Genomic DNA, 25,192 nt, shown 5'->3' with positions numbered 1-25,192 from the left:
GTTGGGGTAAGCGTGGATATGTGTTCTCGCGAGTTTATAAACAAGATAGTGCTTACTTGGCTCGTGTTCGGAGTTGGTTCATAACATTGTGCAGGTGCGGGAAAGTTGTGTGTTTCCCATTCATTTATATCTTCAGTTAATTTTAAGTGATGCCTTATCCCTGTAAACCGGGTGTTGTGATGCCCCCTCGTATAAACCAGCAATTGGCTTGAAGTGACTTAGTGTGGTATGCTAGTATTGTGACTGGGATTGCGCTTAACAGGCTTAAAATCTGAATTTGTGGGCTATTTTATTTGCTGAAACAGACAAAATTTACCTCCCTATGAGGTGAAATTAGACTCATAATAGATAACTTACACCTCAGTGGATTTGAAAGCATTTATAAAAGTTTTTTACTTTTTTTTTTTTTGGTGCTGCTAAAAATACAGCTGTGGAATCGCAGTACTATGGGATTGCACACCTGTGCAAACTCTGTCCTTGGAACTGCAGGGAAAATGGGCAGAAAGTAATTACCTACACTAGGATTTGATCATGTGCTAAGTGGCTGCTTTTTGTTCTGAAACAGAAAAAAAGCTGTATTCTTGCTGAAATTGTGTGGTCAGGTTCTCCTTTAATATTAGTCATTGAAGGGCATTGCACTATCCTTGCTACTAAAATGTAGCATTGGATAGGTGATGATTCATTTGGAAACCAGGTACTTACTGTGAATCAATATGTACACTTCCTCCTTGGGTGTATTTTATACAAACATGTTGAAGACTTTTAAGGTCTAATAGAAGCAGATGGTATAGTTGCAGGCTTATGGAAGACTTTTTTGGTTGGTTGTTTAGTTTTTCCCCAAAATCATAGAATGGTTTGGGTTGGAAAGGACCTCAAGATCAGCCAGTTCCAACCCCCTGCCATGGGCAGGGACACCTCACACTAGACCATGTTACCCAATGCTCTGTCCAGTGTGGCCTAGAGCACTGCCAGGGATGGAGCATTTATTATTTCTTTGGGCAACCTGAATAAATGGTTGAATGAATGATGTAGCAATTTAACACAGCCACTCCTTAAGTGACCAGTATACTCTCGTCTACTTTTTCACTTACTCCTTCATTTATCTAAATTTTATATGCTTATTACACAGTTTTCATTATTTTCATATTTATAGGCAGTGTTTATGAATTGTATACAGGCATTTTCATTGTTCCCCTGTTTCAAAGCTGAAGTACTACATTGGCTTAATCTGTAAATTCTCATGTAAACTGAAAATGTAAACAAATATAATGTAAAACGTAGAGCATACCAGTAAAGTTAGATGTGATTGGGAAGAGATAGTGCTATATGTTTCAATTTAGAGAGCTTTGCTTATAAATCTCTGTTTTGGACACATCACTCTTGATATGCCTTCGTAGTATGTTTGATCTATTTAATTTTGTAGATTCTCCTAGTCACATAAAACAAAATGAATTTTAATAACCTTTTATGCTGTATATTTCAAAATCAGACTTGGTATGGTCAGGCTGAGTGCATTCCATGTGTGTATATGAACGGTGTCACTAATTTTGATTGTTACGTGTTGGTGTTGCTTTCATTATTATTAAAAGGCTAAGTCACTAAGGGAAGAGACTGTTGTAAAGGGTTTTTCCTTTCCATTGGAATAATGGTAAAAGGATTATCTAACTTCCAGATTTCATATTTCCATTACAAATGAGAATAAAGAGTATATAGAGCACCTGTAAAATCAGTTCCCTGACATACATGTCCTACCCATATATGTTTTGATACCCAAGATGAAATCAGTAAACTTATTGGAAGACAAGCATGAGTCCTGATGATGTTCCCTGTAAAACCCCTTGAGGCATACACTCCTAGCTGCATGTAGAAAATGCACTTGCATTGATGTAAATAGTCTTAGTTAATAAATACTGAGCTGGGAAAGATGTAATTGTGGGGTAGAAGCTTATAGTTTTAGAGCTCAACAAAGATTTTTGTAGGAAGGTTTTCAGGAGAGATTTAAAGGCAGATTAATATCAAATGCACACAGTTACAGTTTGCTATTTAAACTGCAACTGCCTCTCATGAGTAAGAATGGTTAAGCCCTGAAATAGGACTTCCGGAGACATCCAATTTATACTGCAATGTAGTCACTACTGTATTGGAATAATTTTGCTACTTCTCTGTAATATACAAATTTGGAAGATTATGCTAATGATGTAAGTATTAAAGGTAGCATTAGCAAAACCGATAGATAAATAACAAGTGTCTTTGTAGGTGAACAGAAACAGGCTTTGACTACCAAAGAAGATGGGATTTCTACCTGCATTTTAGAAAATGAAGCATCATCAGTTCTGTTTTTCAGAACTTAAGATACAGAAATAACTTCCTGATCGTGGTGTTACAGTCATGTATGGTCCTCACCTGCAGGTTCCACTGCTGTTTCTGACCCTGTTCTTTGCACTGTAAAATATCTGTGCTGGTAGAAAGACTGTTTTAATGTAAAGATAGTAAGTGCTATGGTTACAGTGAAGACAGATTTGGTACTGTTATTTTAATACACAGGAAATACTCCGTCCCCAGGCAGGATTAGTGTAAAAATACCTGTGAAGTAAATTTTTTTCAATATTGTATGTATAATAATGAGAAATATTTATATTCTACAATATTGGCAAAATATATTATAAATTAAGGCAGTTGCTTAGAGCAGTGGTTGCCATCTGGCTATTAAACCAGTGAATGATAACCACCTTCATTAATAAATTCATTAATTTTACCTAAACTGATCTGTTTAACTGTGAATATGCCCAATATATTTGCTTATATAGTATGCTGGTAAGGCTTATTCTTATGTTCTTCCTTACAGAAGAAAAATCTTTAAAGCAGAGCATCTGTGGAAATTAAATCGAGTTTTCTTGCTTGCATGTAAATTTTCTGGAAACTGCAGCTGAAATTAGAATACGTAAGATTTTGATTGTCTTAACTTTCCTCATACACAGTAGTCTTGATAGAATAGTTTTGTTTTCAAAAATTATTGAGGAATGCATTAGCTTACACAGCAGCTGAACTGGTCTCAATAAGCTAAGCAACATGCTAAGGTTCTGTAAGCTGAAAATATGATTACAATAACTTCATATCTGTGTTCATCTGCTAGTGCTAGAAAATACAATAATGAATGAATATGTCTTCAGCTAGTGTCTGTCTGCTACATCAGTGAAGTGGCAGGCTTGTACCATTTAGACTAATTCCATCGGAACTTACAGCAACTTTACCTTAGACTCGGAAGAATTTGATGTAGAACAAACAAACAAAATCCAATGAAAAGTATTCATATAGAAGAACATGAAAGCAAACTTTCCTAACAGGAAACTAAATGGGAGCAATTACAGCTTAAAGGTTTTCTCTTTTTTTTGTTTTTTTTTTTCAGTCTTCTGCAACAGCTGAAACAGAGTTGGGGTGTGAGAGCAGCCAGTCAGCAATGCAAGTACTGCCCACCAAATTCAAATTATAAAGAGCAGCTGAAGTGAGCAGCACAAATCCTCCACATTTATTTTTCTCAACGGCTATCTAAAATTCAGTTACCTTAAGTTGTCTATGCTTGGGCTCAGACAGAAAACAAGCAGTGAATGCCAGCCTTTGAAAATGTGTATCTTGGGTGGGACTGCCTAAGGGACAAATATTTTGTGCAATGGAGCTGGGTAGGCACTCTTGAGAAAGAATTAGGCAAGAAACGTTTGCCCTATGAACAGTGCCTTGAGCAATGTCAGATGTGACAAATACCACTGAACAGGGGAGTTGCACTCCCACAGTAACAGATGTTGATTGGCTCTAAAAATAAAACCCTGTTATATATTCACACACAGTCTTCCTGAGCAAGATTATATATTAACCCACCCCACCCCCCACACTCTACCTATGTTTCGTAGGACTTTCAAATCGTATGTAAACCTGCAATTTGTGACATAACTTTACAGTTTCTTCACTGTGGAAGCACACTATGTAATTGAGTAGTGGCATTTAGTGTCTCACTTGTTTGTCTGATTTTGCTTTTCTGTTTAGTGACACTGATAGCCTGCTGTTGGGATTGAAAGAATACATAGTACACCCTCCTTAGCTTATGTTAGTAATGGCATAACAACATTTACAATAGGGTATTTAGCAAATTCTAATTCATAGTGCTGCAGAGGACATACACTGTAAACAGGCCATTTTCTACTATAGTCCCTATTCCAGGCATTTTTAAAGTACTCCAAAAGCTGCTAGATAAATTAAGGAAAAAAAAGAGGAAATGTTAAACAAATTACTACTACATTCTACTCTGTTTTGTGAATGTGGCATTGTGGTAGCAATATAATTTTTGGATATTACATAGCAGATTATTTTGATGCATAGTGTCTGCCAATTCTTCAGTGGGATTAAGAATAAGCTTTAGTATTTTCATATATATTGAAGTAGTTTCAGGTACTTTTTACAGCGTAAAGGTAATGGTTCTTTTTACTTTGAGGCACAGGAGTTAATAGTAACTGTCATGGTTTCAGTAGTAGCAGTCATTTTTCTCCTTAGTAGCTGGTGCAGTGCTGTGGTTTTGACTTTCAGCCTGGGAACAGCATTAATAACACTGATGTTTTTAGTTGCTGCTCAGTAATGTTTACTCTGACCAAGGACTTTCTGAGTCTCAAGCTCTGCCAGGGAGGAGGCGAAGCCAGGAGGAAGCAGAGACAGGACACCTGACCCAAACTAGCCAAAGAGGTATTCCATACCACAGCATGTCATGCCCAGGATGTAGAACTGGGGTCAGTTACCTGGAAGGGCAAGATCACTGTGTGGATTGGGCTGGGTATCAGTTGGCGGGTGATGAGCAGTTGTATTCTCTCCCCTTGTTATTTCCCTTATCATTATTATTATTGGTGTCAGCAGCAGTGGTTTGTGTTATACCTTAGTTACTGGACTGTTCTTATCAGAACAAGTGGAAGTTACATTCTTTCAATTCTCCTTCCCATCCCTCCAGGAGCAGGGAGGGGAGGAAGGGGGGAATGAGAGAGAGACTGTGTGGCTGGACTTAAACCACAACAGTAACAAATTATACTTTTAAGAAATGACAACTCATTCATTACCACTTGCTAGGAAATACTCATTAATAAACCTGTAATTAATATAGTACAGTTTTTCCTCTTAATAGCAACATGCTTCTCAATTTCATTTAATAGAACATTGACAGGGCTTAGAAGAGCTGGCCTGATATTTTGCTCTGTTCGTTAAAAGATGGTACAGAAAACCCAAAAGCATATGTATGTCTTGGGCTTTTTTCCCCCTGACTGAAGTCAGGTAAATTGCTCCAGCAATGTTTTTTGATCCTTCCACAAAAATATAATAAAATCAAAGAAACATGGTTTTGGCTGTGATAGTCTTTAATATGCATAATATAAGTACAGAGTGAGACGCATGCTTATATATGCTTCAGCTCATTAAGTTGTCATATTTGATCTTCAGTGATGGCCCCCATTCTTCTTTGGAGGAAAAAGAGTATATTCAATACCAAGAGCGATGACGAAGGCTGCAAATCCCCACTTAAGTCCCTTAGTAAAGACTTCTGTTAAGGTGACAGGTTTTGCAAAGCCACCCATGTACCTCCAGGCTTCATTACTAAAAGAAAAATTAAATCAAAAGAGTAAGATCAGTGGAGCCATCGTGATAAACATTAACAAGAATAAATTAGCTCCGGGAAAAAAAAATAAAAAAAATAAGGTATTTCAAATAGATACACACTAGGACTGTAACATTTTTATCACTTAAATATCATTTACATAACAGTAGTCACCACATGTAAAATACATGATATTAATTATGACCCTTTATGCATATAATTTGAGACCCAAGTAATGCCAGCAAACAACATAATTGTAGTAAGCTCCCCATAATTCTTTTCTCTTTTTAGTCTTTGAAACAAAATCAGAACCTGCTAGCACAGGCATAGGATGAAATGACTGCAAAGGTTAGTCACTGAACTAGATGGTATCTAGCATAGTTAAATCTTAAAAGGGACTATTTTTTCCAGTCGTAGAAAACATCCTAATGGGAAGGCACTATTTTATAAAACAACACTGAACTGTATCAGTATCAGAAAAGCCTACTAAAACCTAAAAAAAAAAAAAAGGAAAAAGTGTATTTGACTACTGAACTACAAAATATTTGAACCTTACACTGTTTTGCCTTACTGTTTTCAACCTATAGTTACTGAAATGTAGGTCACTACTATAACTGACTGTAAGTATGTGTAGCACAACCAGTGTAATCTATAAACACAGTTTGTCTCTCTTAAGGAGTCAAAAGTCCTTAAGAAAAGGAAAAAAACATTTGCACAAAACCAAGCAATAAAGTCAGAACCATCATTTCAGGAGAAGATACAGATTTTTTAAAACAAAGGTCAAATATTTATGTTCATCCCTTGTGCAAATGGCTTCTGTGACTTGGGATGAAGCCTTTTTGGCATGGAAAGTATCTTCTGGATGCTAATACATGGTACTAATTACAGGCTTAGATTTCCAAATACAACATCTTTCACACAGATTATTCTGTATTGAATATGTCCATTAATGTGCATTTGCTGCAAAGGTGGAAAGCTGATCCCCTGTTAAAAGGAATTCAGTATACCAAAAAAGGGAGCCCTAGAGAGGGTTACATTTTCAAGACTTCTAGTGCAAGATATCAATAATGCAATCTTCTTCTAGATTACTGAAGTAAGTAACTTCATACTTTAATTTCTCCTTTGTTAAGGAAGATTGGCACAATACTTGTCCTCTGGAACTGGAATATTACTTTACATAGAATTTGAAAAGTTCAGGAGGAATCATTTCATGCTTTGACAGTTTGACTTTGTTCCTTATTTCAGCTCTTCACATAACTGGCTCAATTCCCTTCTTTTACTAGAGAAGCATTAATTATTTTTTTTTTATCTAGGAGGGGCAACAAATATTACACAACCCCTTTTTTTTACGTTTTGCAGCACTTTGTGAACTCGGAGGTTTATGCACTAAAAGTCAGGTTAATTTACACTAGATATATGATAAACTGTTCATTTAAAAAAAATGTGAATAAGCCTACAACAATTTTGCCTGAAACAAAGTAAGAAAAGAACAAAAACTAACACTGCTTGCACTCCCACAGAAATACAGGCAACATACATTACATCAACTTCAACAAGATCTGAGCACACAACTTCTTTGCTGAAAAGGTATAGACTTACTCATGTGTGCAAGACCTAATACTACTTTACATGTTTTGGTGGAGGAGGTCATTGTGCCTGTATAGTCATGTAAGATCACAAAGTGCAAGGGTGCCTTGCAAAATGAGGCTGGTGAAGGTGATGCAAGCTGTGACCTCCATGCAACAAAGTAAATAAAAACTTAACTGAAGTGCTGACTAATGTATTCTAGACACATTTTCAGTATTTTTAGTAAAGAATAATGTACACTGACCCAGTCCAGTTGATACTACAACATGACATTAAAATTCTGAGGCTCTTGTACTTACCGAGCCCATGGATCCCTAAGGCCCCGCTTAGCTAGCTGTTCCTGGACCTTCTCTAGTGGAGTACCCTCTATCTTCCATTGCCTGTAGTCAGGGAGTTCAATTTTGCTGTGGCTGTGGCCATGGCCATGGCCATGTTCATTTCCATGCCCCATATCTACAAGAAAAGATTTTTTTATTTCTTGGGACAACATCAGATTACTTTCACACACCTGTAAAGAACGATATGCTGTACAGGAAAAGCAGGGAGGTTACAAGAAGTATTCCAAAGCAACTCACTGCATACAAAGCATCTTCTGCATTGTACACACTGCAGTGTAGAACAGAGAGCTAAGAGACTTTGTGCTGCATTTCAGAAGTTCATGATTAAGCAGAGCACAGCAAACTGTGCAGACTTCAGTATTACCTTGTTGTAAGTCACCACCACCATTACATTCGTGAAGCAGATCTGTAAATTGTCCTTGCCAGAAAACAGTGTCAGAAAAATTACTGTTTCCAATGTCTGTGAATGCTTTTTAGCAACACCAGGGGCCATCAAGTTGCAGACTTTCTATAGTACATCAGAAAGCTCAGAGTTCAGTTTGGAAATACCCAGTTTGGGTATGGCAGAGCTATGATCACCAGGCTCTGAAGAAAAACATAAGAAAAAAAAAAGACTTGGCTCCTCAGCTCCTATTAAGTTGCCTCCAATTTAGTCAAACATTGGTGGCAATAAAGTGCAAGGAGATGCACCTTACCAGGCATTTCATGAGGCTGGGAAGTACATGCTTTATTTAGGTATACCTTTGAAAACTATGAAAATATTAAGGTTCTTATTAAAAATGTGATCAAGGCAGATGGAAAGGAAAACATTTTCAAAGTGATCATGAAGGACTGGAAGAAAATAATGGCTTTGGAGTCTTTATTTTTACAAAGCACCTGAGATTCTTTGAGTCAGGGTTTCTTTGCCATTTTAACACACACTTTGTAGCAAAGAACAGGTTCAATGTCCTTAATTTTTACAAGAATTGATTGGAATGTAATGGTGCAGAGAACACAGCTTTAAAGCCTGTAACTCTTGAAGACACCAATCGATGGAGACAAACAGCAAGGATTCTCTTTGCAGAAGGAAACCTGAAGATGAGCCCTAATGCAAACATCACCCGAGAAGCTCCCACCCCATTAAACGCCAGACACCTCCTGCCAGCAGTCTCCTTTCTACACGGCGGAGGGCAGCTGCGCGCATGCGCACCAGCGGGCACCGGAAGCACGGGCCGGGCACCCCCTGCCGCCACCACCACCAGGGCAGAAAGGGCGCCCCGCGATGGGGCGGGGCGGGCGCGCAGGGTGCGAGCGCGGAGACCTGGTAGCAAGGCGGGGCGGGTGCCCGTCTAACGGTGCCCGGGGAAGGCGCTGCGCACAGCCCGGGACCAGACATAGCCGCCATCAGCTCCTCCCCTCCCCTCCCGCTCGCGCGCGCGCACACACACACACACACACATACGCATACACACACGGAGAGAGAGAGGGCGCCCGGGCCTGTCCCCCGCCCCTCTCACCGGCGGGCCCTGGATACCTGTCCGCTCTGTGACCCTCCTTCAGAACGGAGCCGTTACCCGGAAGCGGAAGTCGGCGAGAGGGCCAGCCGCTACAGGAAGCGTAGCCAGCCACGAGGGTTCCGGGCAGCTTCCGTTCCGCTTCCTCCTGTGTCCTGGTAAAGACAGCGAATCTGTTGCTCTTTCCTCTGCTGCTGGCAGCGCTCCCGTCGCGGCTCAACGAGGCAGGTCCCGCACAAGACCGAAGCCTAGGAGCTGGGCGAGACGGGGAGGGAGACAGACATGGAGGAGAGAGCGGCCAATCAGTGCGGGGTTTGTTGGGGGCGGGAGCGGCCCAATGGGCGGGTGTATTGTTGAGTTGCGGGGTTGGCAGTGGCTGGAGGTGGTGGCGGCAGCGAGGGAGGAGGAGAGGAAGGAGAAGAATAAGAGGGTGAGGGAGTGGGTACCGAAGCCGTTGGGGGTGGTGTGGTGGTGTGGCCGGCTCCAGCACCAGGGCTCCCCTCTACCTTGCTTTGCTCTTCGTTTGCTGTTAGCCGCCGGTCGCTGCCGGCTGTGCAAGTAGGGACGGAAGCCCGCGGGGTCTCTGCGTGCGGGGGCGCGAGCCGCCGTTTCCCCCCGCCCCCATCTCCCCTTATCGCCACTCGCGCTCAGCCTCCCCTTTCCCCTCCCTCTCCCCTCAGGCGGCGGGGGGAGCATACCCGCGCCCGGTGGTTATGTAAGCCCCGGGCCCGCTTGCCCCCGGCCCTGACAGCGGAGGGCGGCGGAACGGTCGCGGGGCCTGGGGCAGTGCCCTCCCGCTGCTTGCCTGCCTGCCCGCCCGCCCTCGGGGTACGCCTCGTCAGGGCAAGAAGTTGTTGGGAAATCGGAGGTGCTGCAAGCCCTGGCTTCAGGAGCAGGCTCCTGGTTTTCAGTGGATGCATCTTAAAAGAGCATCTCTCTTTGTTTCCGTAGGAGAAGCAGGGAGACGTCCTGAGATCCTGGGACTGCACTGAAAGGTAAGTGGAAGTTAAGAATTCTCTTGACGGCTGCTTCTTGAACGAGAAGGTCGCTTGGTTCCATTCAGCACCTGTCTCTGGGGAGCTCGGCATTTTGCATGCTGTGCCTATGTAATTGTGAAGTGTTGTTTGCATTGGTATCGGGATAATTCAGTTATTTTTTATCTTCCCCAAGGTTAAGTATACAGATCCTTTCTTCCAAAAAGAAACTGTGCGAAGTTAACTACTCAGTGACTTAAAAAGGCTGGAATTATTCATCAACTGTTGATGAATCCATAATGCTGTTCCATTAGAGTAGAATGCAAACTCTGTCTTAATAAGGACAAGAATAAACACTATAGATTATGCTGACTGAATTTTAGGATAGGCTGTCGTGCCCTTTTTTATTTTTTTTTTTAACATCCTTATATAAAGCTTCTAGGTTTCAGGTTTTTTTGTTTTTTTTTTTTTTTTTTTTTGTTAGGGATACTGGGAATGCATGAGAAGAGTTCCAAGGGGGAATGCCATTATCATGTTATTAACAGTGAAACTGTTCTAAATAGGGTGCCATCTGTTTAATCCAGACTCCCTCTGTATGATTTCAGCATTGAATGTGTTTTACTTCAAGATAAAGTCTACAAGATTCAGAGCAGTCTCATCTCTGCAGATGCAGTGTCAGAATGAGAGGAGACACATTTCTTTTTCTGTAATTGGGTGGGGTGGAATTGCAGGAGGGCTTTTTACTCATGAGGTGCCTAAATTTCTGTCTTATAAGGGATGAAGTTCTGTCAGATACCTGTAAAATATTGCTTGTTTCTTAGTGTAGCTGAAAATTAATAGGTATGTGTTCAAAGTCCAGTGTTGCTGAGGAATGTTAGTATTTTCCTCGGAGACAAATTTCCAGTGGCTCATTGGATGCCAGGCACTTTGGTTTTATATTTTGAATGAAAAATACAAAGTCCTGGGTTTATCTGTGATTTGTTTGTTTTGTTTTCTTCATGGAGCTTGGAAGCATGACTTGATTATTTATGCATGAATCCATACTTGTCTGGTATTGCTGAGTCTGTCAACATAGTATTCAGTTCTTATCACAGAATATTGACTTTATGTGATCTATTGTGTCTGAGCAGAATTGTAGCAGAGTAGTGCACTAAGTAAGATTTGTCTTCAAATATGCTATAATTTTCAAGGTTTAACCAGGTTTTGGGTAGCTGTTTCCCCCTACCCAAGTAGGTAAAAACTCTTCATAGGAAAAACTGTGTGCAGTTGATAGATTGCTTGAGGTTGCTTTATGTTTTGCTTGTTGAATTTCCTCTTCTTTCAGCATGGACCATACTCTTTTCTTTTAAAAATAAGATTGCAAATAAGAAGGATGTGATATTTTGGGAATATAGGTAGCTTTTCGAAGCTATATCCTTACCAAGTAAGTGAGTCTGCATAATTTCAAGGGGGTTACAGTCTTGTAACAATCTGGTTTTGAGAGGAAATTTCACCATAATTGCAGTGTCAGCCTGAAGAAATTAATAGTATGCATAAGGAACTAACATAAAGAAAAGAAATTTTCATCTTGTCTAGAAAATGCTGTATGACCTTTAGGAAGGGAAGGTCATTTGGACTCCCTGTACAAATAATCAGTACTTTTTCTTTTTTTTCACTATTCATGGAGGGGGCAATTACCAAAACGGTTAAGTGTTCCTGGATACGGTTATGTTAGCATGTGTCCAGCTATGATGAGCTATGATTAGGTGGGATTCCTGCTTATGTTCTAGGTTAAAGGAAGATGACAGATCTTTCTTTAATAGCTTTCAAAAGCCTGTGTTTCCAGAAATTTGTGTTGGTACGCATTCTGGATTACACATTGTGAGATACATTATGAGTTCTGTTCTTCTCTGCTTGTGCATATAGTGTTCTCTCTAGCAGTGAGCTGTATTTAGTGGTATACTCTTTGTGATCATTTTCTGGAGTAGGGAGCTGTGTGACTGACAGTGACTTGAAGTGTTTTCTGTTTGGGGATTACAAAAAAGGGTTGTGGGGTTCTTTGGTCTTTTTGTGTGTTTGGGTAGGGTTTTGTTTGTGTGTGTGTGATGTTTTGTCATAGTGTCATCGTCGTCTGCCCCCCCCATGTCCTAATATGTATGTGAACCACTTAACTACTGTATCTTTTTTCCTGAAATTTCATGTTGCTTTCTCTGGATTTGTATTAGTAGTAATTTGTAAATCATTGGAAGCCTTTTGTCAGTTGAATGAAATGGTCAATCCAGCTTTAATTACAATAATGATGAAAAAGATTTTTCTTTAGTCCACCTTTGTTTCTTTGGATGTTTAAAAAAAAACTGTGAAAAGTGGGGAAGAAAATTTTCTCAGTTGGCATTAGAGACCTAAATATTTTATGGTTGTTATCACAATCTCAAATAGCTGTTTCACCTCTCTTTTGGAAAAGTAATGTGCTGGCGCAACAGTCTTAGTTTCTTTCGAAGAACATTCTTCACAGGAGCAGCCATACTGGACTAATCTGCTGTTCTCTCTTGAAGTTTAAAGCTCTGGGATCCTGGTATGTGACGGGACTATCATTTCAAGTTCTGCTTGTCTCCACAGCTAGACAGTATTTGACAATCAGTAATTCTTATGGTTTCTTTCTAGGCAAGCGTATAGGGTTATGCCTCAGGTCACCTCTCCCAGTCTCTCAGTGGGGATGATGTTTTGTATAGATTTTTATTCCACAGATATATGTATTTTTTAAACCCTTTTGAGTTGTGTATGAATTTTGCACCTACCATTATTTCTGGCAGTACGTGCCATACTTACTGTGTTGTGTGAATAAGTCATTCCTCTGTTCTGATTTGAACCTGTTGTGTGAGAGAACTTCATGTGATACTCCCTGGGTTTTGTATAAGGAGGGACAGAACTGTTTGGTTCTTTCCCAGGCAGTTTGATATGAGTTTAGAATCTTTAAAGATTGTGGTAATGTGTTCATTCAAACACTTGTCTGAGCAAGAAAATAATTTTAGGTTCCATTAATTGTCTTTATGCTAATTCCCTTATGTTAAGATATGAACTAGTATCAGGAAGTGAAGCTGGAGGCTTCCCTAGCTGACTCCTCAGGAGGGACATCAGTGCCATAGAAATGGTCATTTATGAAGTCCTCTGACTCTTTTTGGGGGAAATTGATCTGAGCAGGGACAGTCATCAGTAGTACAGTTTAACTTACTACTTCAATCAGTTATTGTCATTTGCAAATAGAATTGTGAGAAGTAATTCTTGAGTTAGTTAATGCTGTGTTCCACAGTGTTTACTTTACAGTTACTTACTTGAGGTAGATAAAATTTTATGCAGAGTTGTGCCCAAGGAAACATTAACGTCTGAGTTGTACAAATTGTTCAGACTTTTCATGTAGGCTGTAAAGGCAACTATAAAAGAGAGATGATGTCTTCAAAAATGGTTTACAGGTGTCAGGTACTGTCTGAATAATTTCTTGTTTTATTTTTTCCTGAACCTTTCTTCTGTTGTCTTCTTTGGCAGAAGAAGAGATTTAAAAAAATGGAATTTCAGGATGGTTGAGGTTGAACGGGACCTCTGGTGATCCAGTAGTTCAACCTCTTTGCTCACAGCAGAGCCAGCTAGGACAGGTTCTTGGGATGCTGTCTGGTTGGATTTTGAGTATCTCCAAAACCAGAGACTTCATGGCCTCTCTGGGTGACTTGTTCCAGTGGTTAAATACCTCATGCTAAGTAATTTTCTTCTTGTGTTTAAGCTGAATTTCTTATATTTCAGTATGTGCCCAGATAGGGTTCTTTGAGAGTAAGAAAGTACTTTGAGTTAGTTTGTATAACTTATAGTATATAAAATCACAAGTTAGTTGAATTTTTCTCTCTGCACTTTGGCTTGGATAATTCATGCTTTTAATAAGAAGACAGATAATTTAAAATGTGTTTTAACTTTAGTCACAGGAGAGATTTATGGAGTGACTTATTGCTCTCCTTTTTTTGTGTCAAATTCTGTCTTCAGTTCCTAAACTTGAAATATAAGGTCAAGAGGTAAAGGGCACTTCTGATGAAATAAAATATAGTTACGTAATAAGCTGTAAATACTGTAAACCACAATTTTTTTTTGCCAGCAGTCCTACAGAAAAGAAAACATACAAACCATGACTGGGGGCTGGGTAAAGTAATACACAGTTTGCAAGCTGTTCCAACATATGCTGCAGGTTGTCAATAATGGTAAAATTCTTGTATTGTAAGGAAAATTCCTGTGTGGCTATTAGTCATTCTTCTGTTAGTGTTATATTTTTCTGTCAAATGTTATGAATTTGGGCACAAACTTTAATGTTCTGCTTTCCTTAGACCCAAAGAAGATAGAAATTGTATACTATAGATGTTTATTATGTGACATTTATATTCATTTATAATGTTTGAAGAAGAATAAATTATGTGGTCATGGATCATATTTGTCTAATAAAGACTTCTAAGTTAATCTGCATATTTTAATTTAGTGCCACTGTAGAGTAATTTGTATCTCATATACCCTCATGAAGGATTAGGCTGAACTCCACAGCAACATTACTGTCACCATGTGATACTGTTTTCTCTGAAATCATGTGTTTCTCAGACTATGGATTATATTTGAAAATATTAATGGGAGAATCATTGTGATTACTAATAAAATATTATTGAGGTAGATAACCATAATTCAGATGATTTGCAAAAGGCAGAACTGTCATTGGCAAGTCACCTTTTTGGTCTTTCCTGGATTGTGTTTTGCTCTTCTGCAGACAGTTCAGCTTGCCTCTGCTGCCTACTGCCTATTGTCAAATCTGCCACCTTGACCTCCCCATGGGATTCTGTAAGGCAATATGGATTTTATGGCTCAAATTCATTAACTTCCTTTTGTGTGAAAATAAGAAAGCCAGAGACATTTGGAAGGAGATCCCACTAGGGTAGTGAAATAAAACATCAGGTGAATAACAGGGGGAGGTAGACTATTTATTTAATTATTTATTTTCTCTCAGTATTGAATAGCATTAGTGGAAAGTTCCTTGGCTGTGTAATGCTGTTCAGCATAGGACCTGATGGAGATGGCTGGAGCCCTTCAAACCTGTTAAAACTCTTCCGTGAATTCATTCTTTCTGCATATTCTGTGGTTGTTTTTTTTTGTTTTGCTTATTTGTTGGGATATTTTTGTGGTTTTGTTAGTTCTTCTTTCCTACAGAGTAACTAACAACATGTAATTTTATATTGTGTAAGTTCCATAGGTGGTTTGACTAACGATGAATTCTGCAGTTCAGAAATGCTAACTGTTGTTGTATGTAATCTCCATAATTTAGCTAATCTTACAATGTTTTTATTTTACTTACTGTGATTTTTCAGAAAACTGAATTGATTACGTCTTTTAGAGTACAGATTGTCTGTGTGATGTATGGTTCATGAGCTCTCTAAATAGTTACACCTTTTCCTCTGAATTATATTTAAGTGAAATGTGTGACATGGACACTTGTGAAGCCGACGTGACTGGTTTGCTGATTCATACATGGCAATGTTGATAATTCTGGGATCTTTCTATATTTTCATTCCCTATGTTTAGTAGTTTATGAACTTTGAAATGTCATTATATTTAGGGTATTCCTCCCCTCTTTTGCTATGCCTTTGACCAGTATTTGGGCTGAGGTAATTATTCTGCCTCTACATCTATCTGGAAATACAGTGAGACAGTTTAAAAGAATGATCTTATTTTTCGTGGCCATTCAGCTGAGAAGATATTGGGTTGGGAGATAATGAAGTGAAATATGTGTAAAATCTGCTTGAGTATTCTTTGTGGTTTGGTTTGGTTTTTTTTTCCTCCCTCTTGGCTTCATTTATTTCCTTCTTATTCATATAATATTATATGATAATATGGTTATTTCTGATTTTTTTTCACCCTATTTCTGAGAGTTCTGGTGTCTGTTTCTTCTTTCCATCTCCTCTTCTTCCTTTCTGTTTCCTTTAGTTTTATTAATATCTTGAGCTTTAAGAGAGGCTGGAAAGCAGCCCCTCTTCATGCCTGTGTTCTGATTTGGAATAGGGCCACAAGGTAGAAAACTTGATTTAGAAAAAAAAAAAAATCTGAAGCTCATTATAGTTATTTCAGCAACTTTCCTGAATACCCTAAGCACAAGAATACTTCCTGCATGTGGCAAGAAATTAGCTAGAAATTCTTATTTGTTTTTCAAATACTTTTAAAAAATGAACTTTGTAAAAATCTGATACCTTACGACCACTGCACCCCACCTGTAAGCTACACTGGTAGTTTCACCATCTGCTTTAGACAATGTGGTAGCAAAATCATGATGGCTGAACATGGGAGGGTCAATTACCTTTTAGCTGAGACATGTTTCAGAAAATAGGAGGCTTTTACGTAAAGTTAGTTATGAAGGGTATGGAGTGACAAATTTAGCAAGCATCCATCAGAGTAGGGCAAAGAAGAAAAATCTAAATGCTCAACTTTTGAGTTTTAATACTACTTTATTACTCCAGGTTAGGAACATACATTTTTTTAAATAATGTGTTCCTTCTGCATGACTGTTGTTGCTCATGCTTTACTGTTGAAAGCACACATGCAGTTAAAAATAGTAATTTACAAGAAAGCCCCTGCATATAATCGTTGTTGTACTGGTCTTCATTATCTGTGCGTAACTTTATGTAAGATGTCAGATAATTTAATAGGTGTGGATACCCACTCTCCAAATTTTACAAATGAAAATTCTTCATGCTTCTGGCACAGTTGAAGTCAAATTGTATTTATTTCTTCAGAATTAAGGTTAAAGTTTGATTTTTTTTTTTTTTTCAAGGCTTGTGCTGTGAACCATGTTGCTTTGCTAAAAGATGTAAAACTGAGCTTAGCAGATATAGCTAATGCATGTGTTTATAGTTGGAACCTAGTCTTGATAATCTTTATACAACAGTGGTAGTATAAGAGTAAGAGGGGGTGGTAATATATTTTTAGACTCTTAATATTTTAATTAGAGCATGAATATGATTGGTTGAAGTCCATTTACTGTAATGAACTTACATAAGTAGTGATTGAGGAGTTCGTTAAATAGCAGTAAGGTGCCCTTTTACATAGATATGTAAGGCACGCTGACAAGGGATTTATCCTAGCAAAAGCTCATATTTCTCTGTGTGTAACAGTAGAGAACTTTCCATTGCTTTTTTTAAAGATGTTCAGTTGAGCTCAAGAGCATAGAGACGTGAGCTAAATATGGACACAGAAGAGAGCAAGGGGGGTTTAGATGTGGAATGGAAAAATTACTAGTTCCTTATGTGCATGTATTATTTTTTTTCCCTAAGCTGCTTGTTTCTTGTTCTTAGCATAGAACAAGCTTTAGCCAAAATTGCTGAGCTTCCAGAGCTGCTTCTCAAGTAAGTGTGTGCCCGTTCTATTTGATAATTATGTAACTGATGAACCACAATACCTCATGGTCTCTCTTCAATGTTGCATCTATGCAAGAGTTTCAAATAGTAATAACCCTATGTTTCTAGAAGTTACAAGCTTCTAGAAGTTATTAAACCATATTTGTGATAATTTCTTAGGAAGATTGTCAGAAAGAGGTGCTGGTTTGGTCAGACTTAACGTGAGCCATTCTAATAGCTTAATTTATGTTAATGAACTGCAGCAGATTGCAATGCAAATCTTACCATGTCAAAGTAGCGAAATCGCTTAAACAGTGAAGTGTTAAGTATGGAAATACAAGCAGGGATGGGAATTCTAGGCTGGAGACTGAATGTAGAAAAGAAATACCTAAGATACAGAACTAATTTAAGCTAAGCATTCATAAGCTGTATTTCTGTGTTATTTTCATAGACATGGTTTGACAGCAACCCTTCATTTAAATCATCACTGTCACATGCATTTCCTGATTCTCCAGTGAACAGGATGGCTACTAGCAGGCTGCTACCTTTTCAGTTTGCTTGAGGCTGTGCATATGCTAAGGCTTGTTTCATGTGCTGTGACTCTTCAACTTTGCCTTCACCCAGGCTAATGTAAATACCAGGTGAGTTTGAGAAGTCTGCTTATCTGTGGAGTAAGAGAACTTCCTAGGTTGCTTTTTGTTTGTCTGCGGGGAGAAGGAGAGAACAAGATTTTCTCTCTCTATGATGAAAGTTTGAACTTTGAAGCAATGAATAAAAATTTTAAAAACATTTGACCTGTTTGCCCAGCTGCTTGCTGGAATGTGAAGAGTTTAGGCATGGCCTTATGGCCTTGAGTCTCCAAAGGGCCGGTTGCAGAAAGTAACTGAGATGCCCTTTCACATGTGCAGGTGTTAATTGTGTTATGACTTGTAGTGAGAATAACTGCTGCCATTGCAGAATGTGTACCTTTTCTGCATCAGTGGTGAAAAGCATTCTTTGTATATACTGAAAAGAAACTGTTGGATTGTTACAGTCACTTCAGCCATAGAAAAACATTTTTGATGCATCTGGATATTTAAATCATTAAGATGGCAGTTGTGTTATACACATACCTTGTTCTCCAGGAATTACCGCACTGAACTCTTAGAAATAATGCATGCTTTGCTTTTTTTCCTTTCTATAGGTTAAATACTTTCAGTTAGCTACATCTCTACTATTGCTTTTAGTAGTTAATTTTTGCACTTAATACAGCAAAGCTAAAACTACTGCTCTATTTTATTCTTTTAATTAAAATTAAAGTGTTAGCATCTTCTGTCTAATTTTTAAATTGCCAAGTTTGCTCAAACTTAAACTCTGGATTTTTTATGAAAATTGTTGGAGGTGCTCTAGTAGAGTCCATAATAATGCTTATACAATATCTTTGTAATTTTACTTTCTCCCCTTAAGTACTTCAGTATTTAAATTGATTGAAGTTCATGTTGCTAAGGCAGAAAAGTAAATGTGCAACAGTGGGATTTCACATTTGTTGTGCACAAAGTTGTAATTGGGTTAAAGTCTGTGGGTGGATTTCAGACTGAGTTAGGGGTCAGTGGCTGGTATACTAATTGGCATTGATGCTTCTGAAATTGTGTAATCAACAATTTTGCTGATTGTCACAGGGTGTTTTGTGTGTGTGTCCCCCTTTACTTTATTTGGCAGCATATAATCAAGTATTGAAAGGTTGGGTTTATTTATTTCCTCTGTGCCTCATTTTCTCAGACATGCAGATACTGGTCTGTGCTAAAGACATGATACTGAACTTATGTAAGAAGGGTAGAAGGAAGTTCCAGGGAATTTAGGTCAAGAGGAGGGTGCCTGTAGATGTAAATTTCATCTAATAAATGCAGAAAGCTTTAAGATAATGTGTTGTTCAATAGGGCTGGTTTTGTTTGGGTTTTCCTAGCTGTTAGGAAAGAGTTTCTTCAGCGTGTCTGCTTGTCATTTTTCTGGAATGTTTTTTAAGGGTTTTACCACATTTGGCTGGTGAACGTGTGTGAGGGTGTGGTAGTGGTCAACTGCTCTTCTCTACTAATAATACTCCCATGGATTGTAACATACTAGAGACTGTATTTGATAAGTTACTTTGTTAGTAAAGTTTTGGTGTTTGAGAGAGAGAGGAGGAAACAGATCTTAGATGGCCATTAACATGCTAATTAGGAAACCTTAATCACTATTTAATAAGTTTTAAGCTGTACCAAATTTTGAAGTATTTCAAACTCATATTCCAATGAGTAGCTTTTGACAGACAAAATAATTTTTTTTTTCTACATGTACTGGCTTTATGCAAAATTCCATTGGTAGTTATAGCTATTTCTATGCACTATTTGGGCATTCTGCCTTAGTAATGTGTGCTGGATTTATACTAAATGCAAAACATTTAGTAATGCTTTGAATGGATTGTGATGATTATCTCTGTGTCTCTGTGAATGTAGACTTTACCTTTCTGAAATGCATAATGTTGCTGTAAATAAATTCTGCATGTTTATTCATAGGCACCTCACCTATGAAAAAAAGGTTTTTATTAGCATTTCCTTTTTTTTTGCAGGAGAATGTTTGAAGTTACAATCTTATTTCTTGGTTTTAAGTATTTAAATGTAACAGCAATTTTGTTTCCTAATCAGTTCTAAAATATTATTACACGTCTTTTCTATGTGCCGACTGGGTAGCTGGCAGATGAGGCAAAAGCGTGAGCATTTCTTCCCAAGCGTGAAACTCCTGCTGCTCGCTGATAAGGGATAATTATTACATAATCATCTTAATTCGCAAACATGTACATAATTGCCAGTACCAGGGTGTTAGGTCTGGATTCGTATTTTGTTCAGAACCGTTTTCTCACATACTGAAGTAGTCTCATGTGGACTGTATAGGCTGGTTTTAGGTTGGTGGGGTTTTGTTGCTGTGGTCTTGGGTTGGGTGGGTTCTTTTTTGTTTGCTTGTTTGTTTTTTGTTTTGGATTTATACCTGATCAGCCCGAGTTTTTGAGAAGTTAGTTAATGCTCTCTCTGCAGATACGGTGTCTGCATTCCAGTAACTTTGTTAGTTCTAAACCTTCTAAGTTGCCCTTGAAAGGCTGCACGTGTTTTTTGAAGCATGCTGCATGAAGGATGTTACATGAGTATATTTCTTACCACAAAATTGTGTAATCTAAGAATTTCAGGTGCCTGGTGCTTGAACTTTGATAAATGCACAAAATATCAGCACAATTGCATAGGGAAGCAGAAAAGTGACACTTAACAGGCTGTTTAATTAAACTTGGGCTTTGATTAAAGTTTTTTGATGTATTTAAAGAGAATGAACTGATTTTGCTGTATTACCAATATAATTAATAAAGTACAAGATTATACATGTTACATAGTTGGGCAGTGACACTTACCTGTAAAAGAATAAAGAAACTGTTCATTTAGTATATTTCACATGGATCTATTTCTGTTTCAATTAGATGTAATATATAAAATCTGCTGAGGAAGATTACTGTTGCAAAAAGCCGTATAGCTTCTTGATATGGTTGCATATAAGGCCATTTCTAGACTTTTTTTCCAAAGGTAAATTTAATTAGGAGACTTGAGAGAAGGAAAAACACTGTCCTGCCAACTGCTTTTGAAATTTGTTTTTTAGCAGGAAAACTATTTAGTATTATAAACAAATCCCCAGAGTTCTCTGAGTATGGGGGAGGTTATGTAAAAATGGCTGAAGTTTAGAACATTGAGTCCTCAGTAAGAATTTCTGCTATTGTTTGTTTGAGTGCAGGAAAATACTTCGGAAAACCCAAGCCATTTTAAAATTGACCGTGTATAAATAAATTCCATTCCTTCCTCCACACCAAACAAACTTGAGGAGTGGTACCCATGATTTTCAGTGCCTGTTAAATCTGCAATATTTCGTACTCTTGAAACACTTCTGCTTTCTGAATGTACATTAGGGCAGTATTAGACAAAAAATGTAAATTCTGTTCAGGCTCTATGAGTAGAAAATATGCATGAAAATAGTAGTATGCATTTAATATCTTGCTCTTGGTCTGGTTTCCCCAGTGTTAGGTAGGGAGAAATAGGGCTGTGCGTTTCACTAGAGGTCATCAAGGCTATACCTGTGGAAGGCTGCTTTTTTTTTCTGTGGGTTGTGATGTTTTGTTTTGGGGTTTTTGGTGTTTTGTATGTTTGCATGTGGATTTTTTTTTTAATACTTTAATTTTTTAATACTGATCTGTATCTTAGATAAATGAAAAGTGTTGTGGCAAGTGTTACCTAACAGGGTGCATAAAATGTCTGGTTCATTTAAGTTTTTTGTGATGGGTTTACATTATGTTCCTACAGAGATTGTAAGCAAAGTTTTGTACTAGAAATAAGTCTTTAAGTTTCAGATCAAAAAAACACCACAAAACACAAACACTCCCCTCATCCAATTTGGTACTAATTTAGTGCTCTTCACTATTTAAAATATATATAAAAAATTTGTTTCACACTAAAATATTAATTAGTCCTTCCTTACAACTGGTAAGAACAATGACTGTGTAAACAATATGCATTGTGTTTAACTATTCAACAGTGAAAATTAATTATTAAACTCATACCAAGACAAAAAGGAAGACTAGTATAGTTGTTGCACTAGTTTACATTTACTGCTGTTTTAATTCTTACACAGTTATTTCACAAAAAGGTATCATACTTCCATGTGATAGGCCAGAGAATGCCAATTATTGTAAGCTGAGTTTCGGCATATTGTGCGGGCTTCTAATAAGGTGATTAAAAAGGTTTGCCCTTTCTTTAGAGGCAGTTTCTTTGCCTGTTTGCTGTGGAAAGGAGAGAGTCCAACAAGGGCCATGTAATTTCGTCATCTGGAGGAATCCTAGTGAAATTAGAAGGTTTGGTCATGAGCATCAATTTTTAAACCACAGTCACCTTAATCAGTTGGGTCAACTGTGGATAGCTGATGTGAAGTTAGCACTTCATGGATGTTTTGTGCAGATGTAAAATGGTCAGGAACATGCTTCATTTCTTATGTGTGGAAGTACTGACTTACATCGTCTGTCTAATCTCAATGCAAAATAAAAGTGGTTTTCATTTTGTGAGATTGTTCTTTGCAGTTTTAACCATTTTCTAACTTTCAGAAAACAAGTGTGAGATTGAAAATGATTGACACTGATATAATGCTGATGTGTGAAATGGAAGAAGAAAAGTTGTTTCCTGTGAAATAACAATTGGAGATAGAATTTATCTTATCCTTGAAAACCATACGTCTTACGTGTGAATGATTAATCCAAGTCACATGTATTAAGTTTATAGCATTGTGCGATAGAAGAAATACGCTCATGGATCTTTAACTCTGGTGGAAGTTTATGTTGGAACTTTCTATTCTTACTGTATCATTTTAAAAAATCAGTGATATGACAATTTTATTTATAACTGAAGTAAAATCAGATAAATTTGAAGATTCCACTCATTTAAGAGTTTGTGGATGTTTAAGTGTACAGGTGGGGGGAAAACAGTCACCTCAGCTTCATTTACTTCTAGAGCTGAAAGCTTTACCATGTGGAAGTTGGGAAAATTAGAATGAGGGATTCTGTTGCTTTCAGCAGAGAATCCTGTAGGTTAGATCTCTGGGAATATTTAGGGTAGAATAAATGAGGTTATGTAAATAAATTAATGAATATGTAGCCTAAATGCCAGTTTGTGTGAATTACAGTTGATAGCATATACTGCAGTGAGAAATATGTATTGGTATTTTATTAGTCTGGAATTGATAGAGGACTTCACTTTTCATGTCTATTTTCATAACATAAGACATTTATTTCTATCAAGTAATGGTTTTACAGCTCAGATATGGGAAGCTGCTTAGAATCTAGAGTTTGTATTCCTAGAATAATTTCTGCAAGCATTTCTTCCCTTTGAAGGCAAGACAGTGATCTTTCTCAGCGTGTTTGCAGTCCTGTTTTACAGTGCATGTTGAGGGGGCTTTGGTGGTGTGGGTTTTTCTGTTGATTTATTTTGTTTTGTGTTGAGTTTTGTTTTGTTCCCACAGAAATTCTGTTTCAAGATTTCTCCTAGGTCGTGACTGTTCATTTTTAGTACTTAGCACTGTGTGTCCTTTAACTGTGGTTTTGGAAGTGTTAGTTTGCTGTTAGATTTTTCTACCCCCCTCCCCCTTCCGTTTTTACTATACATTTTCTATATTTAGTTAAGTGTTTCTAGATTTAATTTACTTCATGAACCAAAACTGTGAACCAAGAAGGTGTTTGGGAGTGGTAGGGTTACACGGAAAGTAATTTGCATGGAAATGTTTTTGTAAGTAAAGAAATTCATGAGCTGCAGGCAAACTAGCATAGGAAGAATTATTGCATATGAACAGATGCAAAGGGAGGATAAGGCTGTATTGTTTAGCGTAGGATGGGTTATCACACAGGATCCTGACAAGAGAATGTTTTAGATTTAGTGTAGGATGACTACATGAAGTTGTTTCTAAGGAAACTGGTGCTGAGAGAATAAGGTAGCATTTCTAAGGCTAACCTATGTGTCTGTATGTGTGTATATATATATTTTAAGTGTGTTGAATCTCTATAATAGGATAATTGACAAGTGTCTTGCTGTATTTAGGGCTACAGGATAAGTATCCTGTAAGTAAAGTAGAGGAGTGCTTTCTTCATACACAGAAGATAGATGTCTCCTTCCACATTCTTGATTATCTTAATTCTTCCCTTTTCTGCTTCATTTATTGCATGAATTCCTAAGAGGGGACTTAGCTACAAGTGTACAATTGGTTTTATTCAAGTTCTTAGACTGTGATGCAAACAGGACTTAAATTTTTCTCGAGTCACCTGACTTCCATAGCTTTCTACAATTGCTCTGTACAATACAATGAAAACATCAGCTTTAAAATTATTCTTAAAATTCTTTATAAAAGTGTTTATTTTCAGTGTTGTTTCTTCAGTCACATTGCCCTGTTTGTCTTCAGCAATTTTGTATGTGCAAAGCACAGTTTCACTGTAGTAATTATAGAAAGATAGAAGGTTTGACAGCTGAGCTTTCTGGTGCTTGAAAAGGCACAGAAGGTAACTTAGGGTTAGAAATTACTTACAGGAGGCTTTTTGGAATAGATGGTTGTCTTTTTACACCTTTTTTTCCCCCAGCTGATACAGGTGTAACCTTTTTGGTCAGAAATGGAGCTCACTGTGCAAGTATGGTACTGTGAAAGTTTACAGAAATATTGTCAATCATCTTTGACTTCAGTGTGGTAAGGCTTTCTGCCATCGTTTTCACATGACTTTGTTGCTGATACCTAAAAAGAAAGTTTTTTAGGCTGATTATTACTAGTAAGTCATAGTTGGCTGGGAAGAAATGTCTTATCCAAATTGTTTTGCATGACTAAGGCTTTTCTAATGAGGCTGGCAACTAAATCCCACATATAGAATATGTCAGCATTTATATTTTAAAGTTGGAATGCGTGTCTGTCTGTCTGCTTAAGCTTGCAAATAAATTACCTAAGAACTGGAGTTAGAAGAGGGCTCTCTTTTTATTAAAGAGAGTGCTTGAGCTGATGATTGAAATTAATAACTGTTCAGATGTTTTGTTTCTTCTTTTGTCATCTTTGCACCTTTTAGAAGTTTGTTTCTCTATGCTGTGGAGCTGTATGGCCACGACTGTTCTGGCAGAATACTTGTATGTGTTTCTAACACCAAGTTGCAGTTGTAGTTTGGATTTTATTTTATTTTTTTTTTAATTCATCTATATTCTAATGTCCTTACCAAAATGTCAGCATATATAGT

General features: G+C 37.8%; 2 protein-coding genes across 3 annotated transcripts in view; one reads left to right on the top strand and one right to left on the bottom strand.

Moving 5' to 3' along the window:
- Nucleotides 1-5,366: 5,366 nt before the first annotated feature.
- On the bottom strand, nt 5,367-9,330 carry NDUFB3 (NADH:ubiquinone oxidoreductase subunit B3). Of its 2 annotated transcripts, none has more exons than XM_034065073.1 (3): nt 9,045-9,330; nt 7,510-7,663; nt 5,367-5,622 (listed from the first exon to the last, which is right to left on the bottom strand). In XM_034065073.1, exons 2-3 carry the CDS (start codon nt 7,659-7,661, stop codon nt 5,466-5,468), a joined length of 309 nt encoding a protein of 102 aa, XP_033920964.1. In that variant the 5' UTR covers nt 7,662-7,663; nt 9,045-9,330; the 3' UTR covers nt 5,367-5,465. The 2 variants fall into 2 exon arrangements, with proteins under 2 accessions (XP_033920964.1, XP_033920963.1); XM_034065072.1 differs by having other exon boundaries at nt 9,062-9,197.
- A 116-nt stretch (nt 9,331-9,446) lies between these two features.
- HYCC2 (hyccin PI4KA lipid kinase complex subunit 2) overlaps nt 9,447-25,192 on the top strand; it is a 56,953-nt gene continuing 41,207 nt past the window's right edge. The window contains exons 1-2 of the mRNA XM_034065158.1: nt 9,447-9,471; nt 9,993-10,036. The gene's annotated coding sequence lies outside the window, so the exon portion shown is untranslated. The remainder of the gene's footprint in view (nt 9,472-9,992; nt 10,037-25,192) is intronic.

This window comes from Melopsittacus undulatus, chromosome 8 (genome assembly GCF_012275295.1).
Source record: "Melopsittacus undulatus isolate bMelUnd1 chromosome 8, bMelUnd1.mat.Z, whole genome shotgun sequence".
NCBI lineage: Eukaryota > Metazoa > Chordata > Aves > Psittaciformes > Psittaculidae > Melopsittacus > Melopsittacus undulatus.
Note: the sequence above shows the minus strand (reverse complement) of the source record. Positions and strands in the feature narration are given on the sequence as shown.

Coding starts and splice junctions, on each gene's coding strand:
- NDUFB3 (XM_034065073.1), bottom strand. CDS start 7,661: ATGGGGCATGGAAATGAACATGGCCATGGCCATGGCCACAGCCACAGC. Junction 5,623..7,509: donor CTTAGGGATCCATGGGCTCG/GTAAGTACAAGA, acceptor TTTTTCTTTTAG/TAATGAAGCCTGGAGGTACA.